This window comes from Culicoides brevitarsis, chromosome 1 (assembly GCF_036172545.1).
Source record: "Culicoides brevitarsis isolate CSIRO-B50_1 chromosome 1, AGI_CSIRO_Cbre_v1, whole genome shotgun sequence".
Lineage (NCBI taxonomy): Eukaryota > Metazoa > Arthropoda > Insecta > Diptera > Ceratopogonidae > Culicoides > Culicoides brevitarsis.
In genome coordinates, this window is record NC_087085.1 from 21,596,015 (window position 1) to 21,610,903 (window position 14,889).

The following is a 14,889-nucleotide window of genomic DNA, read 5'->3' on the forward strand; positions in this document are numbered from 1 at the left end:
TTCGTGCCTTAAGCTCGACCCGTAATGGGAAGGGGGATTTTGGCACATTTAAGTACGCCAATTTACGTACCCATATTCCGAATTGCCAAAAAAAAAATCAAGAAAGAGGCATCGTCGAAGAAACATGTGAAAATGATGACAGCGGGCTTATGTCAGATTTAGAATAAAAATAAATAAATGATAATTTTTAATTAAAAATTGGAATTTTAATATAATATTTGAAAAAATTGTTTTAAAAGGTCAAAATCTGCGTAAATTGCCTTCAAATTGCATATAAATAAATTGATAATTCATTTTTGGATTTTAATGGATTTTTTTGGATTTCGATGGATTTTGAGGGATTTCGATGGATTTTTTTGTTTTTTTTGGATTTTAAAAGATATTTATTGATTAGAATGGATTTTGATAGATTTTTTATGGATTTTTTGGATTTGACTTATTAGTACAAACCCCTCGGTTTTTTTTGGTATTTACATTTACATTGAGATTTGATGATTTAAAATTGATCTGAAAGCATTTCAAGTTAAAAATTTTAACAAAAAAATTTCATAAAAATAACCATCAAAAATTTTTGAAAAATAATTTTTAGGAAATATTTTTATAGAAGAAAATTCATGTAAAATTTCGATTTTCAACACAAAAAATTTTAAAAAATAAACAATATTTTAAAAATCTTTTGAAAATTCCTTAAAAAAGTAAGGAAATGGTCAATTTTGATGAAATTTTTAACTTTGTTTTTTATTTTGCCCCATTGGATTTTCGGCTTTTGAAATGGGGCAGGGGACAAAAACATAGAAAAAAATTTGGAGCGGCCTAAATTATTATTTTTTATTTCTTAAGAAAATAAATACTTTCCACTACAAATTTTTTTACCATTTTTGCAATTTTTGAATTTTCACTTGAAAACAAAAATTTAAAATTATTTTTAATAATCAAGTAGAAATTTTTTTAAAATTTATTTATATTATTATTTATATTACATATTAATTTAATTTTAATTTTTTTTAATAATTAAAATATTAATAACATTTTCAGATTAAAGTTAAATTTAATTTAACAAATTAAAATTATTCTAAAATTTTTGCTTTTTCATATAAGAAATATCTTCCTTTGTAAGCAAAAACTAAAACTGATATACAATAGAAAACATATTTTTAATCCATATTTTGGCTTACTGTGCATATCATATAAATCAAAAGAGAAAAAAACAACAAAGACAGCACCACTATGTTTCAGTTCATTGAGTAGTCAAGATTCTCTGCGTAACTAAATAATACAAAAATATACAAAACGCATGTCGTATGAAAAACGGCATATATTAATGTCAACCATTTAATAAAAGGTTAATGACCATCACTAACCAATATTATACTTTTTGTGTGTAAACAACTATCATTATTATTAGTAAGGTAAAAAAAACTCTTCTTCCTGCTTCTCCATGCTCATTAGAATAAAAACAAAATAAAAATTGTCACTTTTTGACGATGCGACGCACACGACAATGTAATCGAAGCAAACCCAAAACAAAATTTTTGCAGAAATCTTCGAATCAGAACCAATGCAACAATAGCAGAATTTTGCAAAGTGTTTACGCGCTCTTGTCTTGTCTTTGTAATAATGGAGTGCAGTCAGGTGTATAACACAGGTTTTTGTTGTTCTTAGTTTAGTTACAGCGAAAAAAATAAAATTTTCAAGTCTCAAGTTGAATAGAATTGTAAACTGCAGTGCCATATAACTCCAATAGTAATGATAATAATAAAATAATAAAAATAAAACAGTAATACAATAACAATAGTTATAAATAATACGAAAAACCGTTCGTACATACACACACACAATTATTATATAATGAATGAATTATGCAAACATTTTGTTGCTTGTTTTGCTACAAATGTCAGAACACTGGAAGTAACTAAATGACATATAGACTCTGGCAAGTGCAAAAAACAAACGAAAAAAAATGTAAAAAATATTCTAAACACATGTAAAGCAAAAAAAAAAAGAAGTTGTCGCCAATTGGTGCTTCGTGCTTTGAGTGCAAAAATTGCAAATGCTTTCTTTAAAAGTGATTATAATAAATTTAATATCGGTTTAAACAGGAAGTTGAAATTTTTATCACTTCATGTGAATATTTTTTATTTACTTTGAATTTGTTTGTATTTTCATTTCTTACAACTTGATGACTCGAAATAACTTTGACCTTGCCACATAACCTCAATTCCTTCTAACGGATCGTCTTTTGCAGGAACCCTTCGTCTTTTTAAAGTCATTAGTAGACATGAAGAAAAAATATGCATGATTTTTTTTTCGTTTCGGTTAGTTGAATTGCGATCCGTCTAGAGGTACATACAGCAAAAAAAACATACATCGAAAATGTACATCAGTTGAGGGATCGTCATTTCCGGTTTAGTTTCATCATTTGTGTTATACACATTACAAGTCGCTTTACAAAACAAGACACATCATGTATCATTCATGTGACACGATGGCTTTGGTGTGCCAATTATAAGCGCAAAACGGTGTGTTGGCAAGTCAATAAGGCAGATACAATATTCTTCTCAATTTTTATGAACTTCAAAATATACAAAAAATGCTTTTAAAAAAATTAGTATAAAAAATACTCTAAATTTTGAGCAATAAATATTTGTTTTAACCAAATTCTAACATAAATAAATAATTAATAAATAAATAATTTGAAAAAAAATTAAATCTTGTACTAAATTTACCGGATGTTTGTATCTTATTTATTTATTTATTGTATAAATTATTAATTTTTTAAAATCTATCAATATATATATATATTTTTTAATTTAACAGTTTTTTTATGTTAACAATTTTTTTAAGTTTATTAATATTTTTTAAAAAAAATTAAATATATTTTAAAATTGAGCAAAATTATTTTAAAATAAATTTAATTTAAAATTTATCAAAATTATTTTTTTTAATTTATAAAAAAATATTTTTATTAAAGTTTTTTAATTTAATAATTTTTAATTTTTAAAATTAATAATTTTTAATTTAAAGTTAAATTAGATTATTTTTTTATTATTTTTAATTATTAAATTTATCAAAAATTTTTAATCATTTTTTAAATATTTTAAAAAATTCTTGCTTTTAAATACTTGACATTAAATATCATTTTTCAAAATTTCTCAAAAAATTAATTTTGACTTAGTAAAAATATTTTTAAATATTGTTTTGGCCTAAATGATGTATTTCCAAGAAAATCTCTTCGCAATCAGGAGAGCAAAAAAAATAGTACTGGAGGTGCGGCTTATAACTTAATTTAGATTGTAATCGAATTTTGCGATAAATTTTTCCTAGTAATTAAGATGTATCTACAACATTTATAATTATGATGCAAAAAGTAATTATTACAACAGCAAAAAAATATATGATAGACATCGAAATCTACTTTCACGAGAAATTTCGTTTTATTAAATAAATTACTTTTGCCTGGGCATCAAATTTTACACTCGCTCCATCATTAGGGCGATAATTATAATTATTAGTTAAAAATAATCTCAGCTAGAATATGAGCTTCAATGGAAGTTTACTACTGATTTACCTCATTATAGCTGTTGTTTCTATTATAAAATAATTAAATGTAAAATAATAGTAAAAAAAAACATATAATGCATAAATTACAAAGTTCATCGACTCAACGGCACCTTTTCAAAAGTCACACTATGAAATTAAATTAAAGTAAAGCATAAAAATGTACAGTAAGAGTCGGTATATGTTGAGCTTATCATCATAAAAAAACGCAGCAAATAACCTTACTGGATGGCCATAGTATTATTTCTAGCAGTTACTTATTTCAAAATGAATAAATTATTTTGCAACACCGCAAGTAGGTACTTTGGAACATAAGAAAAAAAAATGTGGAGTAAAGTAACAAGTTAAAAATTAATCTATTGTTGGAAAAACATGCAGAGCACACATACAACTTGCGAACGACATGCGATACAAATATACACTTGTTGATCGCAACAACATTTTATCAACGTAGCTTGTGTGTGTATGTTGAAAAAATTACCATTCACAACAATAAAGATTTTCCCATGAAAATCTCCCACAGTCCAAATTTACGTTTTTTTTTCTTCGCTTGCTGTTTTAATTTTATTAAATTTATTATATTTATTTTTATTATCATTCATTACGGTGTTATTATACCAAGTCAGGCACTAAGTATATAGTAGTTATATTTTTATGTTATTTTTAAATTATGAGTTTATGCGTTGTAGAACAGTTAAAGGGTTGAATTAATTTCAAAAATATATATTTTTTTGTAAATTAAATCTCATTATTTGACTTAAAAAATTGTTTCAGGTAACGGTAAAATTTTATTTAATTTTTTTTCTTATTTTTTATCAAAGTTACCTACTGCCCAAAAATTACTACAAAAATCTCAAATGTAAATATTTTACTTAAATAATTTTTAATATTAATAATTTTTTAATTTAATTTATTTTACTTATAAAATAAAAAAGTAATAAAATAAATATTTTTTTAATATTTTGAGTAAAACTAAATAGATATATATTTTTTATGAAAATATAAAATTTGTTCGATTAAAAGAATTTTTATTTTAATTTTTTTTTTAATTTAATTTATTTATAATAAGTAAAATAATAGAAAAAAAAATAAATATTTTTTCAGTATTTTAAACTGAAATATTTAATTAAAAAAAATATTTACATGAAAATGCAATTTGTTACAAATATCACTTCCGAAACATTTTATTCTTTTTTAATGCATTCGAGATTATGATCATTGTTATTAGTTTATTCAATCGTCGCCCGTGTCATGATTTTGGGAAGCGTCACGTTAGTTTTCTTTATTTCTTTTTACTTTATACAAACCCGTTACAAGCTTACGTTCTTGCATATTAATTAATTAAAAAGTTATTTTTATAAAAAAAAAAGTTGACAGTAAAATGTTAGAATAAAATAACACTTCCGATTAGCAGTGGCGGGAACATAGTAACTAACTGTAAAAACATGTTAAGGGAACAAAGCCCTAAGAAATTATTGAAAAAATAATAATCATTAAAAAATATGTATGATAACTCATAAATAAAAATTCATTCATCATATATTTTATTTAATGTCGTTTTCTGTTAAAATGCAGTAGCAATGCAATTTTTTACCATTTTTTATTTATTATCAACGAGAAAGAAAATAAATTTTCATTTTAATGCATAAACGGTAATAACAATTTGACATTTGAATAATTATATTGCCGACTGCAGCAACATACATGCAGCTTGGCCAGCAAATCATTATTATTTAAAAATGCTGCAAATGTAATGCAAAGTAGGTAGTTTGGGTCATAAATCAGAAAAATGAAAGCTTGAAAAGTTTTTTTTCTGTCTAAGACACGTTATGTATTAAAATAAATATTTTTATGATGAAAAAAAATATTTTTTTTACATTAGAAGTTTTGAATGAGCAAAAATAAGAATTGAAGCACCTCAAAAAGTTCCTTAAAAGAAACGCTTGATTTATCGCGTCCACTATTTATTACTATTCTAAGCATGTCATTTATGGAAAAGAAGCTAAATAAACAATAATAATGTTTAATGAATGGAAAAAGAATATAGACACCGATCGGCGAGCAGCACCAACGAGCTACACAAACGAGTTTATATACATATAAATAATAATATTTCTACATAAATGATACACAAAATAAAATAAAGCAAGAAATCTTTTTTTTTATGCCACAAAAATAACCAATAACAGATCTGTAGGCGGGCTTATTAAAAATGTATATAAAAAACAGAGTAAAGTACAAAAATATTGAATCAAATCATGTGAAAGAGATAAGTGTATTGTGCCGGCATCTCGCGTGGATGTTCATTTTGTGTAACGTACACACATTAAATCCACTTATGGTTTGAAGCACAGACAGCGCGGTGTATCACTATAATACAGCGTCGTTGTCGTGATAAAACGTTGTTCATTTTTTGAATGAACCTGATTTTATGGTGTGCTCTTTCTAACTCATTCAAGCTCGATTAGTTGTTATTTTGTTTTTTTTTTCATAGCAGAATAATTACGCTTCGTACAGAAATAATTATCATTTTTATTATTATTAATTACAATTCAATGCATCACGATGCACGAAGACGACACACGATGACACCGATCCGAACAACGTAAATAGCAATTTTCGGAATTTTTGTTCGATTTGTTGTCAATATGGCGCGTGGGTACGATTCTAAAGCTAGATTTTTATTATGAGACCGCTTTAAATAAAAATCAAAAATTCTAATGTTCAAGGTTTTTTTTTAAGCAAAAATTTTAAAAAATGTTGGTTCTAATTATAAAAATTTATTTTTTTTATTAGGTATATTTTATTTATTTATTTAATTATTAATATTTTATTATTTATTTTTTTTTAAAAATATTTTTTACTTTGTTTTGTTCATAAACTTAAAATTTTAAAAAATTTCATTTTGATAAAAAAAATATTAAAAAAAACTTTCCAAATATTTGTTTTATTTATTATATTTATTTAATTTTAATCAAATGTTAATGAAAATTTTAAAAAATAATAATTTTATTCCAATCGTACAATAAATTTAAAAATTTTATTATTGAAAATTTAGTATAATTAAAAATCAATTTCGGGTCATAATTTGACAATTAATTAAAACTTTTTTCAGTTTTTTTTAAACTCCGAAATAGGGCTAAAATCGGACTATTGACTACTGAATTTCTCTAAAGCGACATAATTTAAAAAATAAAATCTTGATCATAAAATTATTCCCGGAAAATTATTTTCAGGAATTGGGTGTTCCGTTTTTTTTTTAATTTTTGATGGACAAAGATACGCATGGAATTCATATCGGCTCATTGAAGAGCGACCAAAATTTAATTTAATACTAAATAATGGAACTTCTATCAGAAAAAAACGCAAATTAACATAAATTAGCATATTTTAAATGGAAAAGAAAAAAAACGGTACAAAACTAACGTTTGTTGTTATTTTACTTGAACAAGCATTGTTGAAGAAAAAACGGGCTTGATTTTGCTTTTTATTACGTTTTTTTTTGGGACAATCACCGCACCTACACAACACATGATTTTCGTTGTTATTGGTGATGTTTGAAGCTAAATTTGAAAAAAAAAGAAATTTTAAGCTTTCGACTCGCGCGTTGATTGAACCTTTAAAATATATCTTCATTTTGAAAATGTTTGAATATCATTAAATACTTGTCGGATCGTAAATTTTTTACACACAAATTCACACACTTTGGGAGTATTTTTTATGACATCTTACATAAATTTCAAGAGATGTTCGTTTGGGCGTTTTTTCTTTATCAAAACAGACAAGTAGGTGAGTTCAATTTTAGAAAATATTTCACATAATTCTAAAACCCAAGAAAATATTTTTAGAATTTTTATAGAGTTTAAAATTTTATTTAAAAATTATTTTTTTTTCTATTATTTTTATTTAAAAGAATACAAAATTAATTCATTCAAAGAAAAATATTTTAATAATTTAAAACTTTTGGTGGAATTATGGAAAATTCAATATTTTTTTGAAGACTTTTTTTGAAAAAAATTATTAAAATATAAAAAAAGTAAAATAAAAATTTAACATTTTTTTATTTAAGGATATTTTTGAAATTAAAAAAAAATAAAATTAGTCAAAAATTTTCAAAATTTAAAAATGTATTAAATTTTCACTAAATTTTGATATCAATTTTCGCAGATTTTTGACCAGAAGCCTCAAATTCAAGCCGTTTTGTAAAACGAAAATTGTATATAAATATCTAAATCCTTCAATTTTTACCAATTTTATATTGAAAAATATCAAACTTCATAAAAAAATTTAATTTTTGTCCTTAAATGATCATTATTTCAGAATTATTTGATTTTTTATTTGAATATTGAAAAATATAAAATTTTAAACAATTTAAAAATTTTTAATCTTCGTAATTTTGCCTCTGTCAACTTTTAACACATTTTTCCATAAATATTAGTGTTTATCGTGTTAATTAATGCAAACGCGATTAAATAAATTTCCTTAAGTTACGCGACCGGATACGGGAGCCATTAAGCTTTTAACTCTTCGATGTCTGACAACTTCATACAACAAAAAGATCATCACTTCCTTATTCGTATTCAATGTCAAACCGGTACTCACCTAGCATTTTACTCAAATCAGCATTATGTAAATCCGGATTCTCGTCCGCCAACTTTTTACGCTCAACTTTTGCCCAAACCATAAACGCATTCATCGGTCTCCGGATGCGTGGCTCTTTTGCGGGCTTCATGCTGCTCGGATGTCCCATTTTGCCATACGGTTGTCGTTGCAGCACGCCATAATTGGTCGCACAAAATTCGCCGTAGCCGGAACTCATGCTGCAGTAATACGAGTCCTCTTGCGACAAAATTGTCGTCGGAATGACGTCCGAGTACGACGAATATTGACTCATCAAGGGCGAACTGGAGGTAAGAAGGGAGCTATTTAGCGGCGAATGTGACGAAAGCAACATGGGACTGTGACCGGAACCCATGGAGGGACTTTGTGGCGTTAGCATGCCGTGCGCATTTACGGAATACATTTGAGGCGAGGCGCTATTTGGATGAGGGGACCCCGAAGAGGAATGTGTCTGCAAGGGATGCACGTAATCCTCGTAGGCTCTGTGAAATGTCTGTTGTGGCGAACTGAAATGATAAAAAAAATAAAATTATTTACTTTCAAATCCCGTTTTATTGTATCGAGTCGCGTCAAAAGTGCGATAATCAGCAAAATCTTATCATTTTGCCACCTAATGCGTGTCTATAACTGTATAGTTGGCAAATAAATAACAGAATCTGTTGGGTATTTGGACTTATCTGCACCACTTATCTCTCGCGTACTTTTGATATCAAGCCACAACGCGATCCCAGTCATTCATTCATCGTCGACTTACAATTACGACGAATATTTGAATAGTACAAAAAAAAAACAGCAAGAGAAAACAGAAAAACAAGCAAAGATAAAAATAATCAATCAATTCACATATGCGGCAGCGCGCTGGCATCACGAAAAGGTGGCATGGAAAGCGTGTGCCGGTACATTCGCGCACTGTACTTTGATCAATCAAATCAACATTTTTATCTACGATTGATCAATTTCATTCACATTCGTCGTTTGTTTCTGTTTTTTTTTTTCGTTTCGCGCATGAAATAGATCAATTTCAATTAAACTTCAACCACAAGCCATGTTACACCTTGTTGAGACTTTATTATGACAAATGTTTTGTGTGTCTGTAAATGATCTAAATTAAATATACCAGATACTGCCGAGCAATAAAACAGTAAATAATTGATATTGGACATATTTTGTTCGTAATCTGCGATGTGGGCTGGTATCTAATCATCATATTCCGATTGAAATTTGCATAAAAAAACACAAATCGCATGATTGATTTCGGAAATTAATTTAACAAATTTAAAAACCTTGGTGATTTTTTTTTTATGACAGAAACAAAAAAATTTAAATCTTATCAAGACGGTTTAAAAATAAACTTTCCGCGAAATCTTAACGCGAATTTTTTTTTTTGGAGATAAGACGCCATTCAAAGACACGCGCTTCGAATTTTTAATTTTAAAAAAAAAAAGTTAATGATCAAAAAGATTGCAATACAATGTAAAAAAATGCTTCATCAGTCCCAAAAAGGTTTCTTAAAATTTTTAAACGATTTATTAATTTTTTTTAAGATATTAAAATGCACTTCACCTCCCAAGTTTAACACAATTTTATCATTGTTCTCAAAAATTGAAAAGACTCGAAAGTGTCATTGTTTTGATAAAATAAAAAATGAGATAATCAATCAAGAATCGACCACAAATATGGTGAAACTTGCTTTTTTCGTTAATTTTTTATTACAAAAAAAATATTGAACAATGTGTTAACCGTAATTTACAAATTATCATAAAAATGAGTGGTAATTAATATAAATTACTTTTTAAAATATTTATTTGTATTTTTATTTCTTTTTTTTTTAAATCCTGGACGATTGACCGAAGGAAAAATTTTATTTATTTTAAATAAAAAATATTTAAATAAATAATAAATGTTAAATAAAAAAATATTTAAAAAATACAAATTTTATTTAATTTAATTTTTTTTTAAATTATTTTATTTCAATAATTAAATAATTTTTTTAATAAATTAATTATATTATTTTTTTTATTAAAAAAATTATTTTTTAAAAATAATCAAATATAATTAAAAATTTATTTTAAAATTTTTTAAAAATTTAATTTTTATTATTTATAATTATTTTTTATTATATTTAAATATTCAATAAGTTAAATATTATTTTTTCTTCTTTCTAGAATTCCATTTTACGAAACAATGACCAGAAATAAAGCTACAAATATGTTGACAACAAGCAGCAAAAAAAAAATTAGATCATGATTTTCAATAATTGAAAATAAAAATTCATAACAATTACATTTGTACACATGCTGGTTATCTCTTTGCAGAAAAAAAAAATAATGTTATGATTATTGCTACCGATAACTGAATTAGCGGCAGTGATCGTTTCAAACATATTTCTTCGTCATAAAATACGGAACGAACACAATTCAAATAATAATAATAAAAATATAATATAATAAAACATGATATTTAAATAAAATAATAATAAAAATAAAAAATAATGATAAAACTGGAAAGAAATTTTCTCCCAATAATAAATATAAATAATATAATAAATATAAATACGAAACAGAAGTCGGGGCAAATAGTAGTAAGTAGTTACATTTATTTGTTTTCAGAAGCTCTGATTTTGTCGGATAATGTGTCACGAAAAACATTTTTTGGTGCTTTATATAATAAAAAGTCATTTGTTTTGCAAAGAAAAAAAGAGCAAAAATAACGATAAACATGATTTTCTTGTAAACGAATTTGTTTTAGTTTCGTTTTGGATACAGAGACGAGCGAGAGAGAACAGAGAGCAAATGGTATCAAGATTATCAACACAAATAAATAGAGTTACAAAGGAATTTTTATGTAACTATTATAATTTGATTTTTATTTTCGTCAAAAAAAAAATCCGTCATCTAAGATGAAAAAATTAAAATACTTGACAATAAATTGTTAATTACAGTTGACACGCTTGTATTTTTTTCTGAATACAAGTCACCTGCAGCAACAACAACAACATCAGTTAACCTTGATGCATTTGTTAGATGATTTTATTTTAAATACATTTATCGCAAATATATTGGCATTCATCAATTTAACGCGTTATTCGCTTATTTTTGTTCAATTAAACGTTTATATGCATGACACTGACATTGAAATTTTATCTGTTTGATGTAAATTCGATGGCGGCGCCTCTCAATTATTCGTATTATTTATATTAAAGTGTGTGTCAGTGTTACGAATCGATTAGAAAGAGTTTACATTTTTGTTTTGTTTGCGAAAAAAAATAATCATTTACATACAAAACCTGCTGCTCGTACAGCAAAAAAAATAATTTAAATTATTTCAAATGCATATTTATTCGGATGTTGACACAATAGACAAAAACATGCCAGAGAGATCCCACATACTGTGCAACAAATGACGTAAAAAAATATTGTGCACATATGCACCACCAAAGTGCAACTCAATTACAAACAAATACACACAATACAAAGCGATTAGTAGCAGGTGCAGTTCATTGTATTTTGACTGTTAACATTTAGTAGTGTGGCATGTTTTCTATTGTTATTTTTAGTGCTACTATTTTTTTTTTCAAATTCTATGCGTGTGAATATTTAAATAAATTTCATTCATAAAGATTTTTTTCGCGATGAGTAAACTCGATCAGAGAATCACTTCTCAATCTTGTCGTACAAAGAAACGCAGACAAACAAACTAAGAACAATGTCTAATTTTTGTCATCATTCATTCATTGTTTCAGATCTAGAACAATAACTTGTTGAATGTGCGCGGAGATGAAAGTTGTATAATATGTGTGTCTCTCTCACAAAAACAAAAAAAAATATAGTAAACAAATTTTACCGGTGTGTTTATCGCGTTCTTGCACGCAGACAATGAAAATAGTAACAGGACTAGTAAGTAGCAAGTACCGCCGCCGCCACCACCACCACTGCCAAACAACAATGACAAATAAATAATGTAATTTTAATACAATAATCAATTGTTTTTCCTCGACAATGAATGCACACATGTGACGTACGCCGAAGTACTTACTTACTACTGAATGTCGCGCGAGACATTTTGCAAAACTTCTTCAGACACTGTGTCGTCTAATATGGGGGGATAATTGATGACGAAGACCCATTGTGCCTTTCTATCGTGTGTCGCGAGTGTGAAATACACGAGAAAAAAAGTGAATGCATCATTATTACTACCTGTTGTTTGGTCGCACTTTTTTTTTGTTTTACGTGATGAAACAAAAGAATGTTACTTTCTTGTGTGCAGTTTACTTTTGCTTTCTGCAAGTATATCACAGTTTAAGAACTTTTATTGCAAGTTTTGCGCTAAAAAACTTTCTTAACGTTTAAAAATTAATCTAATTAATCCAAATCAAGCCAATTTTTTTTAATTATTTAATTTACTTTGCAAAAATTGATAAATTTAAAAAAAAACCTTTTATGTAAGGATTTTTTCAGACAACAGCTTTATTTTTGTTTTTAATAATATTTTAATTTTTTTTTTTAATTCAAAAATTTTCGAATTTTTCTGAAATTTTTCAGAATGAAATCGAATATTTTGCTTGCTAAAAGTTTCATTTTTTCTAAAAAAAAAACGCTTTTAACCCAGGTGGTCACATGCTAATTTCATCTCCTTTGTACCAGACTCAAGCAGCTGAACGTGTTTAATGACTCGCAAAATGCTATTTACCATATCGAAAGTTGATTATTATGTAAATATGTATAAATTGGAGCAGTATTTTTCCAATTAATTGCTTCCGTAGAATCTTTTAATAAACATGTTAATCTTATCATTTTATCACTGCCTTACGGAGAAATAATGAAGATAATATTCGATAAGATTAGCATAAAAATAAGTTCAAAAATACATATTTTTATGATAAAAAATTCTTATCACTCGATTACTCTTTCTTATTGCTTGGATTAACTGATTTACTGAATACTTCAGGTTTTTTTTTATTTGTTTGTCAAAAAGAAGATGCCATAAATCAAATGCGATGGATGTCAATTAATTCCCGCGGGAGATTTACACAAAAAGTTCAAAAAAAAAAAATTAATAGTCATTTCCCCAAACAAGCCCACGTTCATCAAATTATATACAAGCAACAAGTAGAAGACAGATTGTTCGACCATCCTTCAATTATTATGATTATTAATAATATTATAATAAAAAATCATTTAAAGTCTACATCAGTCACTCGTTTTTATTATATTTTTAATTTAAAACGCACGTACGATGCAAAGAACTAATCGAAAAAAAAGACGTACATATAGCAAGCAATTAAGGTGTGTCCAATGACAAAAAAAAAAGTGTACAAGATTTTGTTTTTAGATAAGTGAAAGCTCTTCTTTACGCATCGTCATGCATGTTGTTCGTCATCATCTTTATGAAGAAAAAAAATATATCGTTGTGCGATATGATTAATGGCTATTTATTCCCAAATTGTTATGTATCATGTCACATTTTGTTGTGTTATTGCGACAATTCCGCCTCAAAAATGATATAGACAGATTGCTATATGATAGAAATTAATAAAACTTTTATTATTTTTTTTTTGTTAGACTACTGGCAAATTGGGTATCAATCCCACACACGATACCCACGTGGCCTGAAAAATGATGAAATACGTGAGTTATGAACTTCTGTTTTGGCACGAGAGAAAAATGTTAGATGACCAAATAAAAAATAAATCATAAATAATAAGGAAACTACAATAATTGAAAGTTTTTCCTGCTATTAACGTCCCAAAGGAGGCTCAAACATATATTTTTGGTATTTTACTAATTGACTAAAGAAAAATATGTATTTAACTTATTTAGCTAGAACTTTACGAGTATCATTTTTTATTTACTTTAAAAATCTAAATTATCATCAAATCGATTAGACGATTAGGTTCTATCTTTCTTATGTTTTCTTATATTAACATGCTTGCAGCAACAACCTATTTGGTTTGCTTTTAGTGGTCTAAGATTTTTATCCCTATATTATTCATTGGCAGATTTGTTGAGACAATCTATATTTTGGTGAGTTTTTAATGCCTCATCTGATGTGTTTGTAATGGTGTACCTATGATGAAATCTTCGTATCCTTTACATCTTCAAATTTAATTAAAGGCTCTTTGGACTTTAGTTCGTGGCCTCGATTCGAAAACTTATAACCTCTGTCACGCTTTTAGCCTTCGAAAATTCGAAAAGCATTTTGAAGCTTTAGTTTCCTTGGTTTTTAGGTTAAATAATTCAGTAATTTTCTTCTCACTTTTTTTCTTTTATAGTATGAAGTGTTAAAAAGGTCTTGCCATTAGAGAGTTCCAAACTATTATTTAATGTTTTTTAAAGAATTTTTTTATTTTATAATGGTCGATAAAATTTCTCTCTATTGGTTTTAAGGTTTATGGAAACATTTTTAATTATTGTTATGGCCTACTAATGTGATTCATTATAATTAATGTATCACACATACTTTATCATGCCATCATTTATTAAAAAGGGGCCGAAGTGAAAAATTACATATTTTCCAGCCACTAAGCAAATAAACGGTTTATAAGTCACTTACAAAAAAAAAGTATAATTTTAATTACTAGCTCGGAACTTTATTAAAAATGTTTCATTTTACGAGGTGTCCAAATGGTTGTGCAGCATAGCATAGCATAGCATGCATTAAATTATTACATCTTAAACAAACCGTGACATATTATTGTTCTGTTAACTGGTC

The 14,889-nt window shown here is 26.4% G+C and overlaps 1 protein-coding gene across 1 annotated transcript in view; it reads right to left on the minus strand.

Annotated features, from left to right (window-relative positions):
* Nucleotides 1-14,889, minus strand: part of LOC134837444 (putative transcription factor SOX-15) — a 37,062-nt gene that overhangs the window by 10,952 nt on the left and 11,221 nt on the right. Inside the window, exon 2 of the mRNA XM_063852818.1 lies at nucleotides 8,161-8,684. Coding sequence (XP_063708888.1) covers nucleotides 8,161-8,684 — 524 coding nt within the window. The remainder of the gene's footprint in view (nucleotides 1-8,160; nucleotides 8,685-14,889) is intronic.